The sequence below is a fragment of the Megascapheus bottae genome, chromosome 32 (genome assembly GCF_031878675.1).
Source record: "Megascapheus bottae isolate mThoBot1 chromosome 32, mThoBot2.hap1, whole genome shotgun sequence".
Classification (NCBI taxonomy): domain Eukaryota; kingdom Metazoa; phylum Chordata; class Mammalia; order Rodentia; family Geomyidae; genus Megascapheus; species Megascapheus bottae.
This window is the reverse complement of record NC_143540.1, coordinates 7316749-7344512: the sequence shown is the minus strand read 5'-3', so window position 1 is coordinate 7344512 and position 27764 is coordinate 7316749. Positions and strand designations below refer to the sequence as shown.

The window sequence follows — 27764 nt, the reverse complement described above, 5'->3', positions numbered from 1 at the left end:
TCCTTGCGCAGGGAGCCGACTCCGCTGATTGGACGCCTCGGCAGAACGGGTGGCTGGGCCGAGGGCGGGGATAGGCGCGAGGCAGTGTGGGTAGGAGAAGGCGGTCGGCGGAGTCGCCATTTTGTGGAGCGGCCGAACCCTTGAAGGAGGTTCTGGGACGCAGAACCGCTACGGCTGCTTCTTCTGTTTCTCTTAGGGGGTGAGTGTGAGTCTGTCGGTAACCACCACGGGTATTTGCCGTTGGTAGCGTTCCCTGAGGTCTCCCGACACTTTGACAGGACCTAACCGGATCTCTAGGGACTGAACTCCAAACGTTGAAAGGCCGCGCCCCTCCCGCCAGTTCTGTCAGCTCCCAGAGGTCGCCCCCAGCGGAGCCCAGCGCCGACTCCACTTCTTTCGGGCTGTGACTTTGCCCCTGACTGGAACAAAACGATAAAAAAAAAAACCTGTCTTGGATCCCTCGGGCCCCACTCGGCAGTGCCCGGGCGGACTGTTTTTTAAGCCTCCATCGCCCCACAGCTTCAACGGAATCGCGCTCCGCCGGAGGCCGTTGGGTGCTGGTGGTGGGCGAGCTAGGAGGGGGGGGGCGTCTGCCGGGCGGGTGGGGAGCCAGACGTCAGACTCGTGCCCACGGGCTGTGGGGTCGCTGTCTCCGCCGCGACCGTCCGCCGAGGTGAGTGCGGGCATCCCGAGCGGCGAGCCGAGCGAGGGGCGGCCCCGGGGCTCGCCTCCCCGGCGGCGCTCCTCCCCGGCGGGGCCCTTCTCCCCGGCGGCGCTCTCCCCGTTCATTCAACCACTGTTCATGGGGCCCGGTTTTCAGATGAGGCCCCGGGGACGGCAGTAACTTGGCTTCCCGGACCCTGGCAGCGTCGAACGCGGTCCGGCTTTATGATGTTTCATTACAACCTGGGGTTGAGGGCGGTTTGTTACTCTGTGATTGATGGTAATCGGGGTCGCGGGCCCCGTGCTCCGAGACGTGGTGGTTATTATTACAGAAGAATTGAATCAAGTCTAGGTTTGCCCCTTATCTTGGCTGAAATAAAGATTTGGATCCGGCATGGCATTTATAATTGTAGATTTCAATCCGATCTTCCTTCCAACTTTTAAAGGGTGATTGATTTGTTTTGATTTGTTTTTTTTTTTCATTTTTCATCGGGAAATTTTGACTTTAATGTTTCATTGTTTCTTAGATGAATTTATGAAAAAGAATACACTTGGGTTTAACGGTCAACTACTGGCATTGTGATTGATTGGATCCAGAATGCAATGAGCTGCTTACAGCTCTGCCCTTTTTGCTTTGTAATCCTAAATTTGGAGAAAGGAGTCTTACGCTTGCTTCCTTTCTGGTGTCTTTAATACATTAAGCTTTATTTTACTGCTGTGCCCATTCCTAACAAAGTGTTAGCATAATTTTAACTTTGACAGATTGTTACCTTCTTCTCCCCCCCACCTTAGATAATCTCTTAAAAATTTGATAGTTTGATGAAATTCTAACCTCAATAGGATCTCAGCTTATAGAACAATTGACTCAACTTATATCCAAAATTTGTAACAATCTCTTTTGTCTCCTAGAAAAAAATTAAAAATTAAGCCTTTTGGATCCTCCTGTTAGATCTTCAGTAGGACAATGGGTTCAGACAAACGGTAAGTTACTACTACTTTACAAGCCATTGATCTCAACATTTCAGTAGGAACTATCTGTACAAAATTTATCACAGAAATATTTGAACATCTGTTTTGATTCAGACATTGTTAATGAGCACCTCATAATCCCTCTCTCACAAACTAGTGAGGCATTTAAAGTGCTGTGTGAACCATGCTATGATAAAAGATGTTTCAAGTGCTGTTAGGACATAGAGGAGTCATGTTTTTTCTTGCACACAGCGAAGAAAACTTCCTGGTGAAAATACTCTTTAAGGTGAATCCTGAAGGCTAAGTAGGAATTAGGCAAAGGAGAGCAGGGTGGGGTAGGTCACTGAAGGTTCCAAGTATGGACAACAGCCTATTCAGAAGCCAAAGATCATACAGTCTTGGCATTTAGCACTGTCTGGCTGCAACAAGCAGCCTGTAAATGTTAGTTCTTATTGTCCCCTAAGTAGTAAGATGATCCCGGTTTGTAGAGCTCAGAGGTTTAAAACTGCATTGTTACATGAAGTAAAAAAGCCAAAGAATTAGTAAAAAATTAAATTGAGGGAATATCGCTTTGTATCACCTACAGTTAGTCTCTCTCAAAACCATTTGATTTAAAAATACATTCCTTGCTTACTCAGCTATCAGTCTTCTTAATATTGTAGCCAGTCCCTATAACAGATTGAATTGACAGCCCAGAGAAACTTGTTTATTTCATATAGTGCATCATTTCAATGCTGTGGCAGCAGTCTGTGTTTCCATGCAACTTATTAACATCTACTTTTTAGACTTTCGGTCTCATACTTCGTCATGAAGTAGTCTGTTTCTATGAATTCTTTTTATTAAATTTGTATGTTTATTTTAAATAGTCTCTTCCAAGCCTTTCCTTTGTCTTTATAGTTATAAGACCCTGGTATTCATGAGAGAGAGAGAGAGAAAAAAAAAAGCTGTTTTATCTGTGATCAAGATGGTTATATTGTTGCTAATAGATTTTCCTACCAAGCCAGAGTTGCAAGTAACCAGAAGTAAACTAGATATTATAGGTGAGGGTAAGGTTGCTACTTTTGAGTAACTGTCCAGTTAATGTCTGAAAAGCAACTTTTGAATTAACAGCCTGATGAGAAAAAAGACTTAATTTAGGTCATCTATGTTGTTCCTCCATATCCTAGTACATGTGGCACCCTTGTGAATTATGAACTATGATGTACTTTTTTAAACTGGGTGAATGTCAAGCAGTTGCCTTCTTCCTACCTTTGGTCACTGAGATCTTCACTGTTAATGTGTATATCATAGGCTTGAGAAAACAGAAGAATAAACTTTGAGAATATAACCCTTTCTCAAAAAAATTTAACTGTTAGTCTGTTTTCTGACTTAGTGTATGTCTTAAACAGTATCTTTTCACTTAAAAATATAGATATTTTCTCAGTGGTCATCTTTGTTAACTGTGGTCTTAAGAAATATACTAAACTAGTCTGGGGGGAAGGTTCTGAAGGTACAGAAAGATATACTTAATATTAAATGAAACATTTTTCCCCTGGCAGAGTGAGTAGAACAGAACGTAGTGGAAGATATGGTTCCATCATAGACAGGGATGACCGTGATGAACGTGAATCCAGAAGCAGGCGGAGGGACTCAGATTACAAAAGATCAAGTGATGATCGGAGGGGTGATAGATATGATGACTACCGAGACTATGACAGTCCAGAGGTGAGTGACAAGCAACTGTCTATGAAGTGCTTATAAATTGTATATACGAGATTCCTTTTTAAAAAAATACACAGGGGCTGGGAGTTTGGCCTAGTGGTAGAGTGCTTGCTTAGCATGCACAAAGACCCAGGGTTCCATTCCTTGGTACCACATACATAGCTCTGTGGCTCGCTCAAGTGGTAGAGCTCTAGCCTTGAGAAATTCCAAGGACAGTGCTCAGAATTTCTATTACCCTGATTGCAATTATTATGGTATATATTTGAATTAACTATAACACACAGAGATGTGTGTTACAACCTGTGCCTATAATCACAGGAGGCTGAAATCTGAGAATTGAGCTTCAAAGCCAGTCCAAGTAGAAAAATCTTAAGAACACTTTTTCTTCAATTAATCAGCAAAAGAAGATAATCAAAGCCTAGCAGGTTTATACCTATAATTAATTCTGTTTACTCAGGAGGTTGAGATCTGAGGATCTCAGTTCAAACCAGCCCATGTAGACAAATTTGAGAGTTATCACCAATTAACCAGCAAAAAGCCAAGAACTTATCACCTGAGTAGGAGCACAGGCCCTGAGTTCAGTCCCTAGTACTGGCACAAATAATAGTAATATTCTATGCCTTTCAGTAATAGAAATAATACATCATGTATTCTTTTGAGCAGTAGACTTTATGAACTTAATTAGGTCTCACTACCAATACAGTAAGGTAGATGTTATTTACCTTTGCACCATATTATAGTATATTACACTTTTGTACACTTTAAGGTAGATGTTGTTTTAAAGATGAGACAGTAAAAGTTGAGTGTAGTTCAGTGGTAGAATATTTGCACAGCATACATTAAGAACCCAAGTTCAATGACTAGCACCACAAAAATGGGGAGTAGAGATATGATTAGAAATTATAACAATATACAGGCCCCACAGACCCTGTGATTTAGACTGGTAAACTGGGGGTTTGATTTGTATGTGTAGTACTAGGACTTGAACTAGGTGCTGTCCCTTCACTTTTATGCTCAAGGCTAGTGCTCTACCACTTGAACCACACCCAGGGTTTTTTTTTACTTTTTGGCCAGTCCTGGGGTTTGAACTCAGGGCCTGAGCACTGTCCTTGCTCTTTCTCCAGGCTACTACTTGCCACAGCACCACTTCTGGCTTTTTTTTTTTTTTTTCTGTGTATATGGTACCAAGGAATCAAACCCAGGTCTTCATGGTAGGCAAACAGTCTACCACTAGTCCAAACTCCTGGCCCCTGCACCCAGCTTTTTACTGGTTAATTGGGAATAAGAGTCTCAGGCTCTTTCCATATGTATATGTTCCATCATTTCCATAAGTGTATATAGCTTTGTTTAGAGGTAATTAGCTACCTCTATAACTTTATCCCTTTTTTTCCCTTTCCCACTTGTTCTGTGCGCATAACTTCATATTATAACAAATAGTTTCATTGTTTTATTGTGGGTTTGTCAACTGTATAGTGGGTTATTGAATCATTCTTCCTGAAATAAATGATTGTCACTGTTATTAGCACTGCAGTGAACATCAATTTGGAGTAATGATCTCTTGACCTTTTTTAAAAAAAAAACCGTAAGAGTATATTAATTATTTTGTTTGCGTTAAATCAGAGAGAACGTGAAAGAAGGAACAGTGATCGATCTGAAGATGGCTACCATTCAGATGGTGACTATGGAGAGCACGACTATAGACATGACATCAGTGATGAAAGAGAGAGCAAGACCATTATGCTTCGAGGCCTTCCCATCACCATCACAGAGAGCGATGTAAGAGGAAACTGATTCTAACAAGCAGTCCAGTAAATACAACCAGCTGTGCTTTTCTCATTATTAGGTTGTGTGTTAAGCTGAGAGCTCACCTACTGATATAGTCCTATCTTTAAAATGCAGATTTAGAGATGTAAATCCATATATATATGTATATATGTTGATTTACTTGTGTGTATATATGTCTTTGAAGCTCAAAGTTGAGTTTTCAGAAGTTTCTGGGGGTTTTTATTTGTTCATTTGAAGATAATTAGTGTTTTTTATTGATTACTTATTGGATTAAGATGTATCAGTAAAAATATAACTTTTTTTTTTTTTGCTTTTTTTGTTTGTTTGTTTGCCAGTCCTGGGGCTTGAACTCAGGGCCTGAGTGCTGTCCTTGAGCTTTCTCAAGGCTAGAGTCCTACCACTTAAGCCACAGCACCACTTTCAGCTTTTTCTTTGTATGTGATTCCAAGGAATCAAACCCGGGACTTTATGCATGCTAGCTAGGCAAGCACTCTATCACTAGGCCAAATTCCCGGCCCTAGAAACATAACTTTATTTATAATCTGGTTGCCATTTGATTTGAGAAAGTTGTATTATCTATCTGAAACCTGAGAGAAGCCTGTTGAAAAGAAAAGGATATTTCCTGACTCATTTCTCAGGCCACTGAAGGAGGGCATTGATTTACTTGGAACTGCTTATTTCCAGCAAGTAGAAGGCCTCACCTCTTCTAACTCATCTGCTAACACCTCTTCTAACACCTGCTTCATCAATGGACCACTTTAGATGTTTATATCATTTTGTTGGTATGCTTTTTTTTCCTTAGAAATTTCTTTACATTAAGCTTTCTTGATCTTTAGGCAGAATTTTTTTCTCTTCCCAAGGCACTATAATAGATTTCTAAAAATAAGCCTCTGTCTAAACCAATTATCTCTATTTCTAACTTTTTTATTTTTTTGGTCAGTTGTGGTGCTTGAATCTCAGAGCCTGGGTGCTGAGCTTTTGCACTCAAGGGTGGCACTCTACACTTGAGCCACAGCTCCACTTTTTTTTTTTTTTTTTTTTTTAAGTGGTTAATTGGGGATAAGAGTCTCATGGACTTTCCTGCTCAGGCTGGCTTTGAACTACAATCCTTAGCTCTCAGCCTCCTGAGTAGCTAGAATTACAGATAGGAGATACCGGTGTGCAGCTTCTGTTTATAATCTTTAAATGAAGTATGCTATTCAGCCAGTATTGCTGGTGAAATTAATTAAAGGTTTTAAACATGTTTTGTTTTGTTTTTGCCAATCCTGGGGCTTGAACTAAGGGCCTGGGCACTGTCCCTGAGCTTTGTTTTTTTTTTTTTGCTCAAAGCTAGCACTCTACCACGTGAGCCACAGCACTACTTCCAGCTTTTTTTGTTTATGTGGTACTAAGGAATCCAACCCAGGGTTTATGTATGCTAGGCAAGCACTCTACAGCTGAGCCACATTCCCAGCCTTAAACGTTTTTAAAAAGCTTTTTGCCAGTACCTACTCTGCTAGTGTAGTATGCTGACTTACGTGTGGTTAAATTTTAGCTAAATATAAAAATTAGGTTCCTACAATTTGGTTTCTAAACACTGAAACTAATGGTATTTGGTATGTATAAAATAGGTTGATATCTATAACATGATATCCGGGTAGTTCCATTTTTTTGTAGTCATTGCACACTAATTACACTGTATACTATATGACAGTGATACAGCCATGACTCCTGCCTGGAAAAAGAACGTATGTGTGAGCAGTTAAGGTCAGCAGTATCAATAAAAAGTTAAGGTTTCCAGGTGTGATAACAAGTCTATTGAAGTCTATTGTCCTTGCTACTCAAGAAGCTGAGGCAAAAGGGTCCCTTGGACACATATCCAAGGCTAGCCTGGACAGTATAACAAGACTGTCTTTTTTCTTGTTCTTTTTTTTTTTTTTTAAGTCTGGAGGTTAATGTTGGAAGAGTTAATGTAGTTAATGTAGTCCTGCTGAATAACTGAAAGCTTTTTTTTTTGCCAATCCTGGACCTTGAGCTCAGTTTGATATTTTTTGTTGTTGAGGTTTTGTTAGTTTGGTTTGGTTGCAGTCTTGGACATTGAATTCACACCCTCCGTGTGCTGGCAGGGCATTAGACTACTTGAATTATACCTCTAGTCGTGTGTGTGTGTGGGGGGGGGGGTGTGGATTGAATTCACACCCTCCGTGTGCTGGCAGGGCATTAGACTACTTGAACTATACCTCTAAACGTGGGCGTGCGCGCACGCGTGTGTGTGTGTGTGCGCGTGCATACATACATGTGTATGTGCATACATGTGTGTGTTTGCATACATGTGTATGCCAAAGCAGTGTTCTGCCACCTGAGCCAGAGCTCCCCACTGTGTTTAATTAGAGATAAGAGTCCCACAGCTCTACCACTTGAGCCACAACATCACTTCTGGCTTTTTCTATGTATTTGGTACCGAAGAATTGAACCTGGGTCTTCATGCATGCTAGGAAAACACTCTACCACTAGGCCAAACTCCCAGCCTGGCTGCTTCTTACTGTCTGCAGTCCTAGCAAAAGAAATCATCGTCATTGTTTTACAGATGTAGGAGATCGTACAGAACACAGTGGGAGTACATAGTGGGAGTGTTAGATTATAATGTTCCGACTTTAATTTGGATTTAGGAGTGTTGTGTTTGCTTTTGTCTATGTTAGGAATAGAATTTAAGGTCTTATACATGCTAGATAGCAGGTACTACTGAGAAAACATTTTTCCATTTCATTTTTTTATATTTTTTATTGTCTTCATGATTACTTAAACAGTTTTATGATTTAGTCAGGGTTAGGAAACACCTGGCCATCGACCATATAAAGCCTTTGAAGTCATTTAATAAATGACAGGACAGCCTTGTGGGCTTCTAGTAGTCTGGTTGTAGTTATTTGCCTGTATTTTTTTTTTCATGCCAGTCCTGGGGCATGAACTTAGGGCCTGGGCATTGTCCTTGGATAATTTTTTTTTTTTTTTTTTGCCAGTCCTGGGCTGGAGCTCAGGGTCTGAGCACTGTCCTTAGACTTTCTCAAGGTTAGAGCTCTACCACTTGAGCCTCAGCACTATTTCTAGCTTTTTTCTATGTATGTGATACCGAGGAATCGAACCCGGGTCTTCGTGCATGCTAGGCAAGCACTCTACCACTAGGCCAAACTCCCGGCCCGCTTGGACAATTTTTGCTCAAGGCTAGCACTTTGCTGCTTGAGCTACAGCACCGTTCCACTTCTGGCTTTTTCTGTGTATGTGGTCTCGAGGAATCCAACTCAGGGCTTTGTGCATGTGTAGGCAAGCACTAGGCCACGCTCCCGGCCCCTTATTTTGTGTGGTCCATCAGTTCTGCTTTTCTTTTGTTTTTTTGTGGGTCATGGGGCTTGAGCTTGGCCTGGGTGCAGTCCCTGAACTCTTCAGCTCAAGACCCTACCCTTGAGCCAAGCCCAACTTATCATTTTCTAGAAGTTAGAGATAAGAATCTCATGTCCTTTTGTGCCTGGGCTGGCTTTGAACCTTTATCCTCAGATCTCAGCCTCCTGAGTAGCTAGGATTACAATCATGAGCCACCATGCCTGGCTCCAACAATTCTGTTTTAAATATCCAAATGTCCCTTGTCAGAAAACATGTTCCCACTCCTGATTGAAATGGAAATTCTTGCCAATATTTGTTCTTCAGACTGCTTTGTAACACTAATTCTACAAGTACTTCAGAATAAAAGTAGGGTGTAATGACACATTTAGTTAGATCCTCAAAATAAAATATTAATGAAAAATAAACATTCCTTTTCCTAAAAAAAATTACTAATAGTGAATAGATTATTTTAAATGTTATACTAGGAAGTGGCACTGTGGCTCAAGCGGTAGAGCGCTAGCTTTGAGTTAATCAGAGCTCAGGGACAGCGCCTAGGCTCAGAGTTCAAGCCCCGCCACTCACCCCCCCAAAAAAAGAGAGGAGGAAAAGTTATATTAAAACTCTAAACTTTAGTAGCCAACTATGTTATTCTGTGTCTCTTTTAGTTTAGCACCCTTTCCTTTTGCAACATGCAGACTCTTTAGAGAAACTATCTCTAGTTACTATGTTCATCCTTTACTTTGCAACATGCAAGCTCTTTAGGAAACTATCTTTAGTTACTGTGTTGCTATGTTACTTTTATGATTACTATTACAGTAACCATATTTACTCCAATGATTAACTATACTACTATATTACTAAGTATATATATATATATATATATATATATATACACAGTTCATTTTCCTTATGGATGATCTTTCACAGTTAACCATAAGTGCTGAACCATTACTTATAAGGAAAATACAGCTTACAGCTTTCTGGATTTAAAATTTTTTATTAACTAATCAGTTTAAAAAAAACAACAAGGGCTGGGAGTTTGGCCTAGTGCTTGCCTAGCATGCACGAAGACCCAGGTTCGATTCCTCAGTACCACATACATAGAAAAAAGCCGGAAGTGGTGCTGAGGCTCAAGTGGTAGAGCTCTAGCCTTAGAAAGTCCAAGGACAGTGCTCAGACCCTGAGCTCAAGCCCAGTACTGGCAAAAAAACAAACAAACCTTATTTTAGGGTTGCTGCTTAAAATTATATTATTTGGGGACTGGGAATATGGGGACTGATAGAGTGCTTGCCTAGCATATGTAAAGTACTCACTTCCTGAGTGCTATGTAAACAGAAAAATCCATAGGTGGTGCTGTGGCTCAAGTGGCACATGAATTCATGCCCCAGGACTGGCCAAAAAAAAAAAAAAAAGCATTATTTGAAGCCAGCACCAGTAATCCTAGCTTTTTATCTGAGGGTCATGATTTGATGTCAGCCTGGGTAGGAAAGTGAGATATTTTTCTCCAGTAAACCACCAAAAAGCTCAAAGTGGCTCAAGTGGTAGAGCACTACTAGCCTTGAACAAGATAAAGCTCAAAGATAGTGTCCAGCCCCTGTGTTCAAGCTCTAGGAACATACACAACCAGTATTAACTGATAATACTGTTGGTTAATTAACAATGAACTCACAGTCAACAGAACTGTAACTCATGCTTGAATGAAGCCCAATGTGACATGTATTTTCTCCATGAGATCTACAACAGCCTGATGTGCCTGGAACACTAGCTTTAGCATTGTACTTGAAGAGACTTTAAATAAGTGAAATAGCCCACAAAAAAAAAAAAAGAGAGGGGGTGAGGAACATGACAGTATACATTCATTTACAATAAGAAAATTGAAAAGGCAAACATGGCCTTGTTAGAAAGATCTCAGGTTTGGCCGGGAGTTTGTCCTAGTGGTAGAGTGGTTGCCTAGCATGCATGATGACCGGGGTTCAATTCCTTGGTACCACATACATAGAAAAAAGCCAGAAGTGGTGCTGTGGCTCAAGTGGTAGAGCTCTAGCCTTGAGAAAACCCAAGGACAGTGCTCAGGCCCTGAGCCCAAGACAGGACTGGCCAAAAAAAAAAAGGAGAGAGAGAGAGAGAAAGATCTCAGGTTCGTGTTCACTAATAATCATGAAAGAACTGTAAATATTGATTTGGCCATTACCAATTTTAGTGAGTAGGAAAATTTGCAAACAGATCTGTGAATAGTGAGGAATGATTGTGTAATTCTGTAGTCTATACTTACTTATGAAAAGTAGGTTCCATATTTGTTTTTTATTCCTTGACTTACTGTATGCTTGATGAATATACATGTATATCTGGTTTTTTCCCATTTTTCTTTACCTAAGGTCTTAATATATTGCTCAGATGGCTGTCTAATTTGAATTTCTGTGTTCTCGCTCTCTAGTTTACAGGTGTATGTTCCCATACATTTCCCCCCTTTTTTTGGTGGGGGAGGTTTCTGATTTGGAGGTCTCTCAGCTTTTTTGCTCATGGTTGGATTTCTACCATTTGAGCCATGTCTGTAGTCTGCATTTTGCTAGTTAATTGAAGATAAAAGTCTCACTGAAGATAGACTTAAATCGTGTGTCTGCCTGGGCTAGTTTTGAATCTCAACCCTCCGATCTCAGATTCCTGAATAGCTAGTATTGCAAGTGTGAACCATCAGTACCTGGCCTTTTTTTTTTTTTAATATATAATACATTAATTTCTGTGGGAAAAATGTTTCTTCTTTATGCCTCTTAGAGTAAATGCATTTTGATGATATAAGTTAAAAAGGTAGAGATTACTCCCTAATCCTTGAACTTTGTAAAATAGTATGGCTTTAACTGTAAATGTGTAAAAACCTTATGCAGATTCGAGAAATGATGGAGTCCTTTGAAGGCCCTCAGCCTGCAGATGTGAGGCTGATGAAGAGAAAAACAGGTGAGAACTTGCTTAGTTCCTGTTGTTCTGGTTCTCTTCCCCATTCCCACTTCAGTCCCTAAAGAACATCTTGATTACCCCCAGTCTTCAAGCACATGAATTCAGAATGAAAGGTTTGCCATGGCTAAGGAATGTGACTTTGAAAACGATGTTAGCATCTGAGGAACTATTTAAAACTTTGTTTTAGGGGCTTTCTTTTCCTTGGGTAAGTATGAACTCCTTGTTTGACTGTTCATAGTCGGTTGCATGGTTACTTTAAGCGTGGAATCAAAAATCAAGTGGCATTTAGTTCAGGCGGCTTGTTCCTTGCCATGGCAAAGTATCAAGAAGATCCCCAACTCAAGTCACATTTGTAAAGCTGCTTCCCAATTGGCTTTGTCACGAAGTGTTGAAGCAGTGGGAGAGAGATTCACCTGTTTAAAGGAACTGACTAACACGAGTATCCCGTCTATATCTGAATGCTGTCTCTAGGTGTAAGCCGTGGTTTCGCCTTCGTGGAGTTTTATCACTTGCAAGATGCTACCAGCTGGATGGAAGCCAATCAGGTTGCTTCACTCACCAAGTCTAGATATTCATGAAAATGGAACAAGTCTGTACAATTTAAAAAAAAAAAAACAGGTTAAAGGAGTGGTTTGTTCCAAAGGAGTGATTTTTTAAAAAGAAAAAGAAAAAAAGAATGCTTTGTATATATTAAAATTGACTAAACACAGTACCACAGACTTCCTTGCAGAATTTATTCTGCTTTTTAACATGGCTACCTTGCAGATCTTTAACTGCTAAATACCTGTCTGGTAGTTAGCAAAATACCTTAATGTTCCTTTTCCTTACCTGATTATACTCATTGATGGTAAGCTTAGCATATCAGACTCTTCTATTTGACAAGTGAAGGAACATAGTGCAAGTCTGTGGCAGTAATTTTTTTAATTATTTCTGCCTGGAGACCTCAAGCAAGCCTCTTGGAGATACAATGCTTAGATGGACCTTCTGGGATCATTTACAGAATATATGAAAAATAAGTCTGATGAGATTAGTCTAGAACAGATTGATGCCTTGCCACTATCTAATCTAGTTAAAATAACATTATTCCAGTCTCCTCAGAATGCCTTTTATAGTCTGTTCAAAGCAAATTGGTGATTCTTTGCTGTGGCTTTCAAGAATTCCTCAGTTTGGCGAGCTAATGTTCAATGCTTAGAACTTGAAAGTTTTTGCAAGAACTCCAAAGCATAATGTTGAATGTCTTTAAGCAATCTGCTCATTGTGTTGCTTTTCTACAGTGTTTTATGACTTGAGTCACCCATAAGTGGCATTTCTTTGATAACATGACTATATAACAAGACATGCCAATAAGGCTATTGCTTTGGTTGACTGACTTAGGGTATTTTATGCCTCTCAGTTTCTTTCTGGGAATGTTGGCACATGCCTTTATTCTCAGCAGTCTGGAGGATGATGAGTTTGAGGCCAGCCTGGGCAGCATATAAGACCTTGCATCCGTAATAAATAAATGAATGACTTTTCCTAGCCCAGAGGTCACAACCAGATCTTCATTTATATCATGGCTGCCATCCTAGTAAATCCAAAGCAAACACAATAAAAGTCTCCACAATTTTAATGTATACAAAGCTATATTAATGTATAATATTTATTTACAGTTCATATTCACTCCAGAAATTAAAGGCCAAGTAGGATTAGGGATTCAGTGGTAGTTTGGAGTCTTCTCCCAGCACATATCCCTCCTAGTGGGATGATCTCTTGATATATCTCCCAGCTTATATTTGCTTTAGCACATCACAATGAGTGAATGGCCCTTCAGCAGCTTCCCTATTGGCCAGACATAACTTGTAGTCTTGTCTTTAGATACAACAGAAACAATTTATAGCATGTCTTACATCCTTAAGGATTTGTAAGAATCAAATTTACTCAACACTATATTTAAAAGGGTTAGATTTAACAATCTAGGTATCTAGCCTGATTAAATCTGTTCTGCTAATGTCAGAACACCATCCCCTCTAAAAAGAAAAGATACTTATGAAGGATCTTTGGGGGCAGGTGTTAAGTATACTTTTGGCTAGATAACTTCAGCTTAGAGTTTTAAAGTTAAACCCCTTTTAGTCACAGGTTGACTTGAAGGATAGATGATGTATACTTTTATGAACTTCCCTACCCCCTGAAGAAACTTCATTGGCCTCCTGATTACTTATTCTGAAGAGAGTACCATCCATTTCAATGAAAAACACATCCATCACCTAAGACATGACATAATCACATTTGGCAGAAAGAAATCTCATTTAGCTGTTTTAGAGTTGGTGGCATTCAAAATAATTCCTGAGAAAGAATTGTAATAAACTTCCCTTTAAAATGTGTTCCCCTGCTTTTGTCCCTCACAGAGGACACATCCTGAAGCAAGAGTTTGGGGAAAGGGGGAAATACAAGGTCTTGTACTTTTCACAAGGATGGGGGACTGGGAAAAAGTGAATCAAAGCTCAAGGATATTTTGTTAAGGACTAATGTAGGAGACTGTCTCAGAACTGGGAGAGGTCTGTCTTCTGCTTTTGAAATAGACTGTTACTCTCAGCAGCCTGTCAATGCTGAATGTAGGACTTCTGTCTCTGCTGGAGACACAGCCTGGTGCATGTCAGCGTTTAGTGTTTGGCAGCTTTTTCAACACTCCCTGACTCCGTTTACCTTTACTCCATATCCCATTCTCTTACTGCCTATCTGAAGGATTGGATGGGCAGAGTATAGGTGGCGGTGGTTGGTCCTCCCCGTATGTTGTCCATTTAATTCCAGAGCACTGATTTTTCCGAAGTGTGCTCTGCCCTGGGAAAATGGACACATGTTCCTCACAATGGAAATAACTAATTACTCTTTTTTTCTTGCAGAAAAAGTTGGTGATTCAAGGAAAGCACATTGCAATGCATTATAGCAATCCCAGACCTAAGTTTGAAGATTGGCTGTGTAACAAGGTAAGTATGTGTTTTTCCCAGATAAAACTAATTTAATATTTTATTGTTTTTCTGTTTATCTGTTGATATCCAAACAAGGAAAATAAATGCTCAATTACCAGCTCTTATGATAAGACAATTTTTGTCCTTTTGTGCTTTTCCTGTGCTGATATTGAGGACAGAATCCTTACAACTGCACAGATTCTGTCGTATAGAGATTCAGATTTCCAAGCTGTTTCAATTAAGGTTTTTAAGTGCTTTTCACTTTATTGTTTATTAAAATTTTTTTTCCTTCTCTTCCTCCTCCTCCTCCTCTTCTGCTTCCTGCTTCTCCTTCTGCTTCTTCTTCTGCCAGTCCTGGGGCTTGACTCAGGGCCTGAGCACTGTCCTTGGGCTTTCTCAAAACAAGAGCTCTACCACTTGAGCCACAACATCACTTCTGGCTTTTTTCTACATATGTGGTACCAAGGAATCAAACCCAGGGCTTTGTAGATGTTAAGCAAGCCCTAACACTAGGCCAAAGTCCCGGCCCTTATTGAATTTTTGAGATCTCAACTTTGGCATAGTCTCTTAACTACATTGACAGAAATCCTTAAGAAACTTGATACAAAATTGTGGTCCTGTCATTGGTGTATCATTTTGAACTTTAATGTCAATATTACTATTTTGAGAGTGCTCAAAAGATGTGTATACGACTAGTAAGGGGCAAGATACTATTCAGGTTACATCTTGCCTGCGTGTAATAGAATGATCCTTATTATACTCTTAATATTTGCTCTAAGAGTTTTGGGTGAACTGAAACCTTTCCTTAACAAAATTTGTTTTTAGAAGAGTTGGTGTGATCTAACATTTAAAATGTTTATGTTATGCCCTTTTATCTGGGATTTATATCATTTCCTGCTTTTTTTATATTAGTTGTCGGACTTACCTTGTAGCCTCACTACTCTAACCTACATTGTTACTAGAAAGCCTGGCCTAATGTAAGAAATAATCACAGATAAAACTTTTTTTTTTCCAGTGCTGCCTTAACAATTTCAGGAAAAGACTAAAATGCTTCCGATGTGGAGCAGACAAGTTTGGTAAGCGTCGATTCAGCTATTTTGGAAAATGCAATGAAACCTGACGAGTTAAGTTACTGTCTGTGAACCTGAGGAAAAGTGTAGATTTTAAGAAATTTAACAAACAACTTGTATATTTTCCTTAGGCCTTTTTTTTTTTTTTTTTTTACCTTAGGTTATATAGATGCTGCTGCTTATTATGAGAGCACAGAAAATTTGGTTTTCCCAAATGAAGTCTACTCACACCTGATTTGCTTTCCACATCTGCTTTTCTTTAGTGCAGCCTGCCCTGGCCCAATATTTGTTTACACATTAGCCAAGTCAAAAGAAAGATGTTTCACTATAGCTACAAATCTTTTCAAAAGGAAAAGGGGGGGGAAGATTGCGAGACATACTTAAAATAGAAGCATTGGGGACATTAATATACTTCCCTACCAAAAATATTTTGTCTTCAATTGAGTCTTCTTTTCTCCTACTTGTAGACTCTGAACAGGAAGTGCCTCCTGGAACCACAGAGTCAGTTCAATCTGTGGATTACTACTGTGATAGTAAGTTCAAACTTCATCTTTTGGCTTTTGTGTTACAAGTTCACATCAGTTGGAAATTTCAGTTCTCTTACTCTTTCTAATTTTTCTATTTTTGATTTTTGCGTGGGTGTGCTGGTGGCAGTGGTAGTACTTGAACTCAGAGTATCGCACTGTTACTAGATTTTTATCATTCAAGACTGGTGCTCTACCACTAAGCCATACTTCCACTTCCCATGTTTTAGTAGTTAGTTGGAAATAAGCATCTCAAGATTTGTCTGCTCAGGCTGACTTTTAAATTAGGATACTCAGATCTCAGCTTCCTGAGTACCTAGTGTTACAGATATTTTATGGTCTTTCCTGCCTAGGTTAGCTTTGAATGCTGATCCTCAGATCTCAGCCTGCTGAATACTTAAGATTACTGGTGTGGCCTCCTTCTTAATCCTTTTTAGATGAGCATAAGAGTAGCTTCATTTTGGGCCGGGAGTTTGGCCTAGTGGTTAAAGTGCTTGCCTAGCATGTGCAAAGACCCGGGTTCGATTCCTTGGTACCACATACATACAAAAAAGCTGGAAGTGGTGCTGAGACTCGAGTGGTAGAGCTCTAGCCTTGAGAAAGTCCAAGGATAGTGCTCAGGCCCTGAGCTCAAGCCCAGGACTGGCAAAAAAAAAAAGAGTAGCTTCATTTTTTCCAATAAAAGATTTTAGTTTATTAAAGTGAAAAATATATTAGGAACATACCAAAATAGATTAATTTGTATTTTAAACCTGCCTTGAAAAGCATTGGTGATGGGAAAGTATGGCTGAATCATTTGTCTCATTTACCCTCTAGCGATCATTCTCCGGAACATAGCTCCACACACTGTGGTGGATTCCATTATGACAGCACTATCTCCCTATGCATCTTTAGCTGTCAATAACATTCGTCTCATCAAAGACAAACAGACCCAGCAGAACAGAGGCTTTGCATTTGTACAGCTGTCTTCTGCAATGGTGAGGTTCTAAACTAATCTTTCCTTTGGGGAAAAAAAAAAACAACTTTGGATTTGGGAGATGAGGCCCAGTGGCAGTGCATATATATAGCTTGCTCCAAGACTCTGGGTTTAATTTCCAGCCCTCAAGTCAGGTGTGGAGCTTCCCCCCCCCAACCCCCCCAGTCAGGCTTGACAGGCTTGAGCTCAGGGACTGAGCACTGTCCTTGAGTTTTTTTTTTTTCCTCAAGGCTAGAGCCCTACACTTGAGCCATAGCACCACTTCTGGCTTTTTCTATGTATGTGATACTAAGGAATTGAATCTGGGTCTTTGTGCATGGTAGGCAAGCACTCGACCACTAGACCAAAACTCCCAAGCCAAAAAACAAAAAAAAAAAACATAAAGGCTGTATAGTAAGTAACAGTTTAACAGTGCAGCGCTGAATTATGGGACTTTTTTTTTGGCTTTTTTAGGACCTGGGTGCTGTCCCCAAGTTTATTTGCTCAAGTCTAATGCTCTACCACTTAAGCTACTGCTCCACTTCTTGTTTTTTTGGTAGTTATTGGAGCTAAAAATCTCACAGACTTTCTTGCCCCAGATTAGCTTTGAACTGTGATCCTAAGCACACAGCTAGGATTGATTTCTTTGACATACAATAAAAATAATGGGCCGGAGTTTGGCCTAGTGGTAGAGTGCTTGCCTAGCATGCACGAAGAGCCGGGTTCAATTCCTCCGTATCACATATGTAGCAAAAAGCCAGAAGTGGTGCTGTGGCTCAAGTGGTAGAGCCCTAGCCTTGAGAAAAAAATCCAGGGACAGTGCTCAAGCGCTGAGCCCAAGCCCAGGACTGGCAAAAAAAAAAAATAATAATGTCTATGCCTGTAAAGAACTGATAACTAAAGTTTGAGTTACAGTTTAGTGCTTTGCTCCTTTAATAATACTGAATACCTTCATATCCTGGAGGTATTTCTTTTTTCAGTTTCATATCTCTAAACAGAGAGAAAGATTATTTCTTGAGTAGAATAGATGGTAGAGAAAGATTTCTTTGGAGTGGCACATTTTTAGTTCTTTATCATGAGAGATTTTTACTTCTTAATGATAAAATTTTTTTTCTTCACATTGTCCTTTAGGATGCTTCTCAGCTGCTTCAGATATTACAGAGTCTCCATCCTCCTTTGAAAATTGATGGGAAAACTATTGGGGTTGATTTTGCAAAAAGTGCTAGAAAGTGAGTAGCTTTGTCTTTATTTCAAATTATTGCATATGTACACTTTTTCAAAGCTGCTTTTCCAACTGTACTCTGATCCTATGTTCTCAACACTGAGACAATCGCTGATTGTATACCAGGAGAGAGATGATTGTAGTTCCTTAATAGCCTGTTCTCTCCTATCCTGTGTAGTCAGTTAATGGTTGCCAGAAATTCTTTCAGAGCAAGACAAAGACAAGAAGACAGATGGGCTAAGAATATGTTTTAGAACAAGCTAGCTGCAGTGGTCTAGTGTAACAATCCAGCAATATTCCTAGCTTCCCAAAGAGCGTGCTAATAGCTTCATGTATTTAGTACTTTGGTCTTGCACTATAAATTTTCCTTTTGTTAGTGCCATTGTTCTTTCAGCAGATGCCTTTTTAAATGGCAATTATGAACTATAGCAGCAGTAATACAGGGACACTTGCCCACTGAGGAGCTTGCATGGAAAGATTTTTCTCCCTGTGAAATGTGGCCATTTAAGACCTGACTGCTCCCGTAGCACTACAAAGGCACTAATTGAGGGCATGCAGAGACAGAATCACATGATTGGATTTTTGTGGTTTCAGAGACTTGGTCCTTCCAGATGGCAACCGTGTCAGCGCCTTTTCTGTAGCTAGTACAGCCATAGCTGCTGCTCAGTGGTCATCTACCCAGGTAAGAAGATACTTTTGAAATTTATAGATGTAACGTCTCCTAAGACTTGCAGATGAAGCTTTTAAGGGAGTTGTTTGAAGTTTTTGTTTGTTGGTTTGTTTGGGAGAATACTTCCTACCTTCCTTGTTTGAAGTTCACTAAGTTCATCTTTTTTTTTTTTTTTTTTTTTTTTTTTTGCCATTTTGTAGTCTCAAAGCGGCGAAGGAGGCAATGTTGACTATAGTTACCTGCAGCCAGGCCAGGATGGTTATGCCCAGTATGCTCAGGTAGGTTCAATTGGCTAGCTTTCAGTTTCTAGTCTTTATCATCTTCTGTTCTCCAAGAAGCAGCTCTAATGGTAAACTTTCCCTTAGTATTCACAGGATTACCAGCAATTTTATCAGCAACAAACTGGAGGATTAGAATCTGATTCATCATCTACATCAGGTAGTAAAGTTCAGTCTCCTTTGTACCTTTTGCTTAAATGTTCTTGAGGAAATATGTCAAGGTATCTTAACTAGACCCAAAGCTGCAAGTCCATATCTCTGCAAGAATGTGAGGAGCATAGTCAGAACTGTCACCATGTGTTTACGGTGAGAAAGAGTGTTGGGAGGTAGATCACATTTGTAATACCAGAACTTGAAGGAGAAGGACTTTTGAGTTCCAAGGTAGCCTGAACTATGTAGGGAGACAAGAAAAGAAAAACTGACATACTAAGAAGATAGGTAGATAAGGCATTACAGGTAGGTAGTTGGCCTGCAGTTCAGTGATTGGATTCTCTCTGACCTCTTTATTCATCATCAGGCACAGCAGTGACCACCACTTCAGCAGCTGTAGTGTCCCAGAGTCCCCAGCTGTATAATCAGACTTCCAATCCACCTGGCTCTCCGGTAATCCTATCCTCTTACATATAGAATTTACAACTCTTGGGGAAACGTTGTGTTGATGTACAAATACTATCACTTCCTGCTGCACAATTCAGAATTGAATAATACATATTCCATTTTAGTTCCGTCTTACAGTATTAAGTAATAAGATAATTATATGTATGTGCGTATATTTTAAGTATAAAATACCAAATATGGGTATATTTATACTTTATGAATGCATCAGTTTGACCTTTAGAAAGTTGTCAGCATGTGTTTTGCTGAAGGATTTCATTAGGTCCTTGGCTGCAGTGTATTTCAGGGGAGCCCTTCTTCCGGGATGATTGCAGTATTTTAGTTCTTTTAAAAGACTTTACAGTTGTAATTATATTGAAGCTGCTGTTCTTTCCAGACTGAGGAAGCGCAGCCTAGCACTAGCACAAGTACACAGGCCCCAGCCGCTTCCCCTACTGGTGTAGTTCCTGGTACCAAATATGGTAAGCCAAACCTCATGGGGCTGTTGACAGTTGGAAGGTCCTAGTTGTCTTTGTATAATAAAAGTTTCTTTCCCTTTGAAATGGGTGTCAGAGGGACACTTGGGAATGTGAGGAAAAGAAGAACATTAAGGCCTGCTGCATCCCACTGCCTTAGAATTGAAATAAAGCCAGTTTTTTTACCTGGGATAATTGTGTGCTGGATTTTGTCTTTGTAGCTGTACCTGACACATCTACATACCAGTATGATGAATCTTCAGGCTATTATTATGATCCTACAACAGGACTCTACTATGACCCCAACTCACAAGTAAGTATGCTGTCTTCCTCTTCACTCTTGCTGGAAGAATCTTAGTAGTTTCCCTTAGAACACTTATTAGGCACAAGAGGAAATAATCTTAGTGACCATTCAGTGCAAAAGGAGTAAGCATTACCTTGTTTATTTTTGGTGGTACTAGGGGGTTGAACCTAAAGATTTATGCATGCAAGGCAAGTGCTGTATCATTATCCCTGGCTCTTAAGGAAGTTTCAGCTTCTTGTCACGAAGATGTAATTTTTAATTCTTTCTTTACTTATCTGTTTATTTGGTATTCATACTAGGCTTGAACTCAGGGCCTGGTGCTGCTATCCCTTGATTGAGAAATCTCTCATTCAAGGTTGGTGCCCTGCCACTTCAAGCATAGATCCACTTCCAATTAATCACTCAGACATTCCTGCCCAGACTGGCTTCAAACTGTGATCCTTAGATCTCAGCCTCCTAACTAACTAGGAGAATGGGCATGAGCCACCAGTGCTGTTTTGAAACTGTAAGTCAGTAGCACATACCTATAATCCTGAGATCTGAAATCTAAAGTTTGAAGACTTAATACTCACACACACACACACACACACACACACACACACAAATATTTTGAGACATAACATTACATACACAATACAAAAGTGCATAAGACTAAAGTATGCAGTTCTTTAAATATTTACATGGATACATTCCAGGCACATCTGCAAGATCCCTTGTGCCTGTATTTTTAATTTTGTCAAGATTTTGTAAAGACATAGCTATACGTTTTAAATTGTGGTTTTGCTCATTATGTGCTGTTTTTTTTTTCCAGTTAAGATGAAATTCACATAGCAGTATTCATTTTAAATGTTTAGAGTATGCAGATTCATTACTTTTCCCTATGTTTACATGTTGTATAACTCATTGCTGTCTAATCTTAGAACATTTTCATCATCTCAAAAAGCCCTGTAACTACTAAACAGTCAATTTCCATTCTATTCCCATTCCTTAATAACCACTAATCTACTTTTTGTCTCTGGATTTGCAGATAGACATATATAGATGAATTCTAGACACATATAAATGGATTCAGACAATATATGACCAATATGTGATTGAACTTGAGGCCTTGCTTTTTCCCTTGTGTTTTCCCTCATTACTGAAGTTCTACCACTTGAGCTGTGCCTCCAGTTCCAGCTTTTTGCTAGAATTCTGATTTGCCTGGGCAGACAAATAAGATCTTCAGACTTCTGAGTCACAAAGGCATGATTATAGGCGTGAACAACTGGTACTTGGCAACCTAATATATTCTGGGTAGAACTTAGCAGATCTGTGGGTAGAATTTAGCAGATATTTAATTTTGGTGCTGTACGTAAGTTTTAAGGAGGAAAAGCAACTTTAACACTATAAAGAACTATTTATGACCAGGAACTGTATTTATAGAATAGTAAAATAAATATATTTAACAGGAAGTTGACATTGAAAACTTGTGGTTTCTGGAGGCTTGGGGGGGTGTGAAGGACAATGTGCCAACTTCCTGAGTAGGTCTAACCTCTGTACAATTTTCTTATTTCTCTCATTTGTATAGTTTTTATCCCTGGCAGTTCCTTTCAGTTCAGCTACAGAAGGTTAACTTCTGCATTGATTCCCCCCCACACCCCCCAAGACACATCACAGGCACTTTCCTGGGTATCTTTTGATCAAGAAGAGTGAGTAGCAGGAATAAAGAAGGAAAGAGAATTGTTAACTATCTTGTTTTTTTAAAAAACTATTGTTAGTTGTGAGACTTGAATACTGTCCCTGAGCTTTTTTACTCAAGGTTAATGCTCTACCATTTTGAACTACAGTGCCACTTTTGGTTTTCTAGTAGTTAATTGGAAATGAGTACTTCACAGTCTTTGCTGCGTGTGCTGGCTTCAAACTGCAATCCTCAGATCTCAACCCCTTGAGTAGCTAGGATTACAGCATGAACTACTGGCATCCAACTTGTTTTTGTCTTTGGCAAATACATAATAACTTTTTTACCTTTTGACAAAATATTGCTTTAGTTTTGACACAGAGAACTTGGGGTATATCGCAGGATAGAGCGAGAACTTGGGGTATATCGCAGGATAGAGCACTTCCCTAGCGTGTGTAAGGTCCTGGATTCCATCCCCAGTTCCACCAAAAAAAAAAAAAATGCTTAAGATGTATTAATTACATGTTTTTTTTTTTTCTTCTAGTACTACTATAATTCCTTAACACAGCAGTACCTTTACTGGGATGGAGAAAAAGAGACCTATGTGCCAGCTCCAGAGTCCAGCTCCCACCAGCAGACAGGCCTGCCTCCCACAAAAGAGGGAAAAGAGAAGAAAGAAAAACCCAAAAGCAAAACAGCCCAACAGGTAATGAGTATGACCTATCCATAACAACCATAAATGTTTTATTGAAATATTGAATGTCTTTATTCTTCATTTTGGGGTTGTAGCACTTATATTAGCTTTTTTTGGATTCTTAAAAACTCGGCTGGGCTAGGGATGTAGTGCAGTGGTAGGGTGCTTACCTGGGTTTGATCCCATGGAGGGAAAAAATTCCTGGAAGTCTTTATAGTCTTTCAAGAAATACTTATTAAAAACTAGTAGTATAGGGGCCGGGAGTTTGGCCTAATGGTAGAGTGCTTGCCTAGCATGCACGAAGACCCGGGTTCCATTCCTCGGTACCACATACATAGAAAAAGCTGAACATGGTGCTATGGCTCAAGTGGTAGAGCTCTAGCCTTGAGAAAGCCCAAGGACAATGCTCAGACCCTGGCAAAAAAACAAAACTAGTAGTATATGATAGCATCTATAAAAATATTTGTAGATAGATATAAGAATAAGGGAAATTGTTATAGGTTGTTTGAGATAAAGTCCTTAATGGCTTATTGTAACAGTATTTGGATTAAATGGGGGTTTTTTTTGGTGTTTTTTTGTTTGATATTAGATCGCCAAAGACATGGAGCGCTGGGCCAAGAGTTTAAACAAACAAAAAGAAAATTTTAAGAACAGCTTTCAACCTGTTAATTCCTTGAGAGAAGAAGAAAGGAGAGAATCTGCTGCAGCAGATGCTGGTTTTGCTCTTTTTGAGAAGAAGGTATTAGCAGAAATGGCCACACTTCATAATGAGAGCCTCCATAGAACTTGAGGCTTATCATTTGTTTGTTCTCCTTTGCAGGGAGCCTTAGCTGAAAGGCAGCAGCTTATTCCAGAATTGGTGCGAAACGGAGATGAGGAAAATCCCCTGAAAGTAAGGAAATATCTGTGTTTTTAAGACCAGGTCTACAGTTTGAATCCCAACTACATCTTGGCTAATGTGATTTCTACTTAAAATGGGGTATAGTCTCTGCCAGTGGGTATTTGGAGCAGGTTCGGCACATAGAAGCCATATTCAGGGCTTTATTTTCTGTGCCTGAGAGTAAGTGTGATGGAGCAATGAATGAGGCCTGACTTCCTAAGCTCACTAAATTGAATTTACATTGCATCTGTAAATAGAAGTTTTAATGATCTGGAAAGAGAAAATTAGTCTACTTGATAGATAATAATGCAGCCATTACTCGGATCTCTGTTGTATTTGGGGTTTTTGTACGGAGTCAGTGGTTTGAAAACCACTTGGAGCCCATATCTTGCGCTCCAAGACAACTGATGCTATGAGTGTGATACCTAAGTGCTCCGTATAATTAATGAAATATGACTCACTAGTCCTAAAGGATGTCACAGAGTAATTGAGTGGTTGGTAGCATGGCCTAGTGGTAGAGTGCCTGACTAGCTTTTGAAGCCCTGGGTTCGATTCCTTGCTACCACAGACATAGAAAAAGCCAGAAGTGGTGCTGTGGCTCAAGTGGTAGAATGCTAACCTAGCATGAGTTAAGACCCAGGTTCCATTCCTCCATACCACAAATATAGAACAAGTCGGAAGTGGTGCTGTGGCTCAAGGGGTAGAGCCCTAACCTTGAGAAAACCCAGTGACAGTCCTCAGGCCCTGAGTTCAAGCCCCGGGACTGGCCAGAAAAAGAAAAAAGAGTCTCACGGGGACTTTCATATCCAAGCTGGTTTCAAAATGTGATCCTCAGATGGCAACCTACTGTCAGTAGCTGGGATTACAGATGTGGGCCACCAGTGCCGGGCAAGGCTATCACTTTATATTACAATTTGATTATCTACGTCTCCCTATTGTACATTTCCAGTGACTCATCCTTTTGTCTCTAGAGGGGTCTCGTTGCTGCTTACAGTGGAGACAGTGACAATGAGGAGGAACTGGTGGAAAGACTTGAGAGTGAGGAAGAGAAGCTGGCTGACTGGAAGAAGATGGCCTGCCTACTTTGTCGTCGTCAGTTTCCAAACAAAGATGCTCTTGTCAGGCATCAACAGCTCTCAGACTTACACAAGGTGAGCTAGCTTCTCTGAGCTGATGGAAGATGAGGAGGGGAGAGAATGAGATAGCGGAAGTGCCCTGACCATGCTGAACATTCAGTGCCTTCTGCTGGGGGATGATTGCCTTTTAGGAAGTTGTTCCATTGTGTGTTAAATTGGGCTTTGGCTCTTAGAAAACAAAAGATAGTACTAGTGTTGTGATGATTCATATTGGCATGGCCTGAATTCTAAGTCTGTCTGTAAACTCTTTTATAGCAAAACATGGACATTTATCGAAGATCCAGGCTGAGTGAACAGGAGCTGGAAGCCTTGGAGCTGAGGGAAAGAGAGGTGAATGGGAAACTAGGGAGCGTTGTCTTTGACCATCTGTCTTTAGTTGTTTTGGCTTTATTTTTCAATGTTGGTCCTGGGGCTTGAACTCAGAGACTCAGGGCCTGAGCACTGTCCCTGAGCTTGTCTGCTCAAAGCTAACTGTCTACTACTTGGGCCACAACACTTGGAGCTTTTTTTGGTAATTAGAGATAAGATTCTTATGGACTTTACTGCCCAAGCTGGCCTTGAACCATGATCCTCAGATCTCAACCCCTTGAGTAGCTAGGATTATAGGCTTGAGCCACCAGAGCCTGGTTTGTTTTAGTTTTTGAAGCATTTATTTCCACATTCTTGGGGTAGGAGGATCTGTCACATATTTATCACCCAATCATTATAGCTCATGTAGATTACACCAGACTCTGTATACTTTGTGAATGCTTCATGAGGGTCATAAAATAGGAAGACACCCTCAAAACTAAGTTGCTCACAGGTCCTAAATGTGTACTAGTGATACACACTGGGTTCTATTCAGGAGAGAATGTTCCATTTTTCCTGGTTAGAGAAGTCTCCTTAGGCAATGAAAGAAGCTACAAATTAGATCCAAGAGACAAAGGACATGAAGTGATTGCAGGTGATGTAGAAGGAAGGAGCAGCAGAGCTGAGAACAAAAGTAAAGGCTGTCATACCACCAGTTCACGAGCATTTGATGCTGGCAGCTGAAAAGGCTAGTAGGAGTAATGAAGACCTACAATCTATTACTAATCTATAGAGACCTATATTAGAAATAAACAGTGGGTTAGGAACTCCCCACAATGAGAATTCTGAAGTGTTTGTACTTTGGCACATCCATGAATGAGTATCTGGAAACAAGACATTGGATATTTTAAAGCCACACTAAATGCCAAGTTCCAGATTAAAAGATAATTAGAGTAAAAGTCTTGCAGTCTGGGTGCATTAATTCGACTGTTACAGATTGAAGTCTAACAGTGTTCTTTCTCCCACATAGATGAAATACCGAGATCGAGCTGCAGAAAGACGAGAGAAGTATGGCATTCCAGAACCTCCAGAACCTAAACGCAAGAAGCAGTTTGATGCTGGCACTGTGTATGTGATGTGCACCATTTTCCAGTTCATTAGCTGGGGCCCTAGCTGTTTTAAGTAACTGTGTGTTTGCCACTGGCAGGAATTACGAACAACCCACCAAAGATGGCATTGACCACAGTAACATTGGCAACAAGATGCTGCAGGCCATGGGCTGGCGGGAAGGCTCAGGCTTGGGAAGAAAGTGTCAAGGAATCACAGCTCCCATTGAGGTAAGCATAGGGTCAAAGACCGTGGGTGCTGAGTGTTGAAGAGATAAGCCAAGATGAACGTATCCAGAAGGTCTAAGACCCAGTAGCAACCTAGCTTAGCAGAGTTGCCTATCATCATTACTGACAGTAGGATTCTGTCTCCAGTCACTCTCGAAATAAATCTGTCTGGGCGCGGTAGCTCACACCTATAATCCTAGCTACTCAGGAGGCTGAGATCTGAGGATCCCAGTTCAAAGCCAGCCCGGGCAATAATGTTCGTGAGATTCTTAGCTCCAATTAACCACTAGAAAACTGGAAGTGGCGCTGTGGCTCCAGGGGTAGGGCAATAGTCCTGAGCTGAAGAGCTCAGGGACAATTCCCAGGCCCAAAGTCTCACAGACTTTGCAGCCCAGGCTGATGTTGAACCGTGATCCATAGATCTCAGCTTCCTGAGTAGCTAGTATTACAGGCATGAGCCACTGGTGCCCAGCCCTTAGCCCATTTTATTGTTCTAGTTCTTAACTCTCTGCAATGTAGAAATATTAGTGGTGGGTAGCTCTGGATGGTAAAAGGGGACTAGATGAGATGTGGGATCAAGTCACACCCTGCCTTGCCAGCTGCTAACCATCTTTTGTGTTTCCCCAGGCTCAAGTCCGGCTAAAAGGAGCTGGCCTCGGAGCCAAAGGCAGTGCATATGGGTTATCGGGTGCTGATTCCTACAAAGATGCTGTCCGGAAAGCCATGTTTGCCCGGTTCACTGAGATGGAGTGAGACTGAGAGGAAGATGACAAGGAGCTACAAGGAATGAGCCATCTTCTGAATTTATTCTTACCACCTGTCTTTCTAAGGGCATGCCTTGTGCTGTTAATAGTTTCAGGGTGAACCTCTTCATTCTGCAGGTTTCTCCCTTTCACCTTAAAGGAGCCTCCCTTATATGGGTTATCTGGTGAATGACCTTCCTTTCCCACCTGAGGGCCTTTGAACAGACCAGAGGGGACAACGGGCTTTTTATACTTCTGTGTACATAGTGTAATGTAGTGTGTTTTACATGTGTAGCCTATGTGTGGTCCCTCCTCCCTGGGGGTTTGAGATGCCCTAGGTGGTAAGTTGACACCAAAGCCACCTCTGTCATTTGTTGTCGTGATGTCTTTTCTTGGCAAAAGCCTTGTGTATATTTGTATATTATACATTTGTACAGAATTTTGGAAAATTTTCAGTCTAGTTGCCAAATCTGGCTACTTTACAAAAGAAATACCTTAAAAAATGACTGTCTTATATCTCTTTATTCTTGGATGGGCAAAACCTATCTGAGCCAGTCAGGCCTGGGGGGC

General features: G+C 40.4%; 1 protein-coding gene across 3 annotated transcripts; it reads left to right on the top strand.

Moving 5' to 3' along the window:
- Positions 1 to 78: 78 nt before the first annotated feature.
- Positions 79 to 27764, top strand: Rbm5 (RNA binding motif protein 5). 3 transcript variants are annotated; one of them, XM_090323307.1, is made up of 25 exons: positions 79 to 673; positions 1573 to 1644; positions 3171 to 3336; positions 4954 to 5109; positions 11355 to 11424; positions 11896 to 11969; positions 14304 to 14387; positions 15385 to 15445; positions 15907 to 15972; positions 16780 to 16940; positions 18050 to 18147; positions 18735 to 18822; positions 19011 to 19088; positions 19176 to 19248; positions 19606 to 19691; positions 20080 to 20164; positions 20380 to 20471; positions 22664 to 22825; positions 23403 to 23552; positions 23634 to 23705; positions 24665 to 24844; positions 25085 to 25159; positions 26148 to 26245; positions 26325 to 26454; positions 27079 to 27764. In XM_090323307.1, exons 2-25 carry the CDS (start codon positions 1628 to 1630, stop codon positions 27202 to 27204), a joined length of 2448 nt encoding a protein of 815 aa, XP_090179433.1. In that variant the 5' UTR covers positions 79 to 673; positions 1573 to 1627; the 3' UTR covers positions 27205 to 27764. The 3 variants fall into 3 exon arrangements, with proteins under 3 accessions (XP_090179433.1, XP_090179432.1, XP_090179434.1); XM_090323306.1 differs by having other exon boundaries at positions 79 to 199; positions 27079 to 27763; XM_090323308.1 differs by lacking the exon at positions 79 to 673 and adding an exon at positions 1005 to 1110.

Bases quoted from the DNA above. Each gene is read 5' to 3' on its own strand.
- Rbm5 (XM_090323307.1), top strand. The intron at 19,249-19,605 runs GTAGTAAAGTTC...ATTCATCATCAG, and splicing joins TGATTCATCATCTACATCAG to GCACAGCAGTGACCACCACT. The intron at 20,472-22,663 runs GTAAGTATGCTG...TTTTTCTTCTAG, and splicing joins ACTATGACCCCAACTCACAA to TACTACTATAATTCCTTAAC.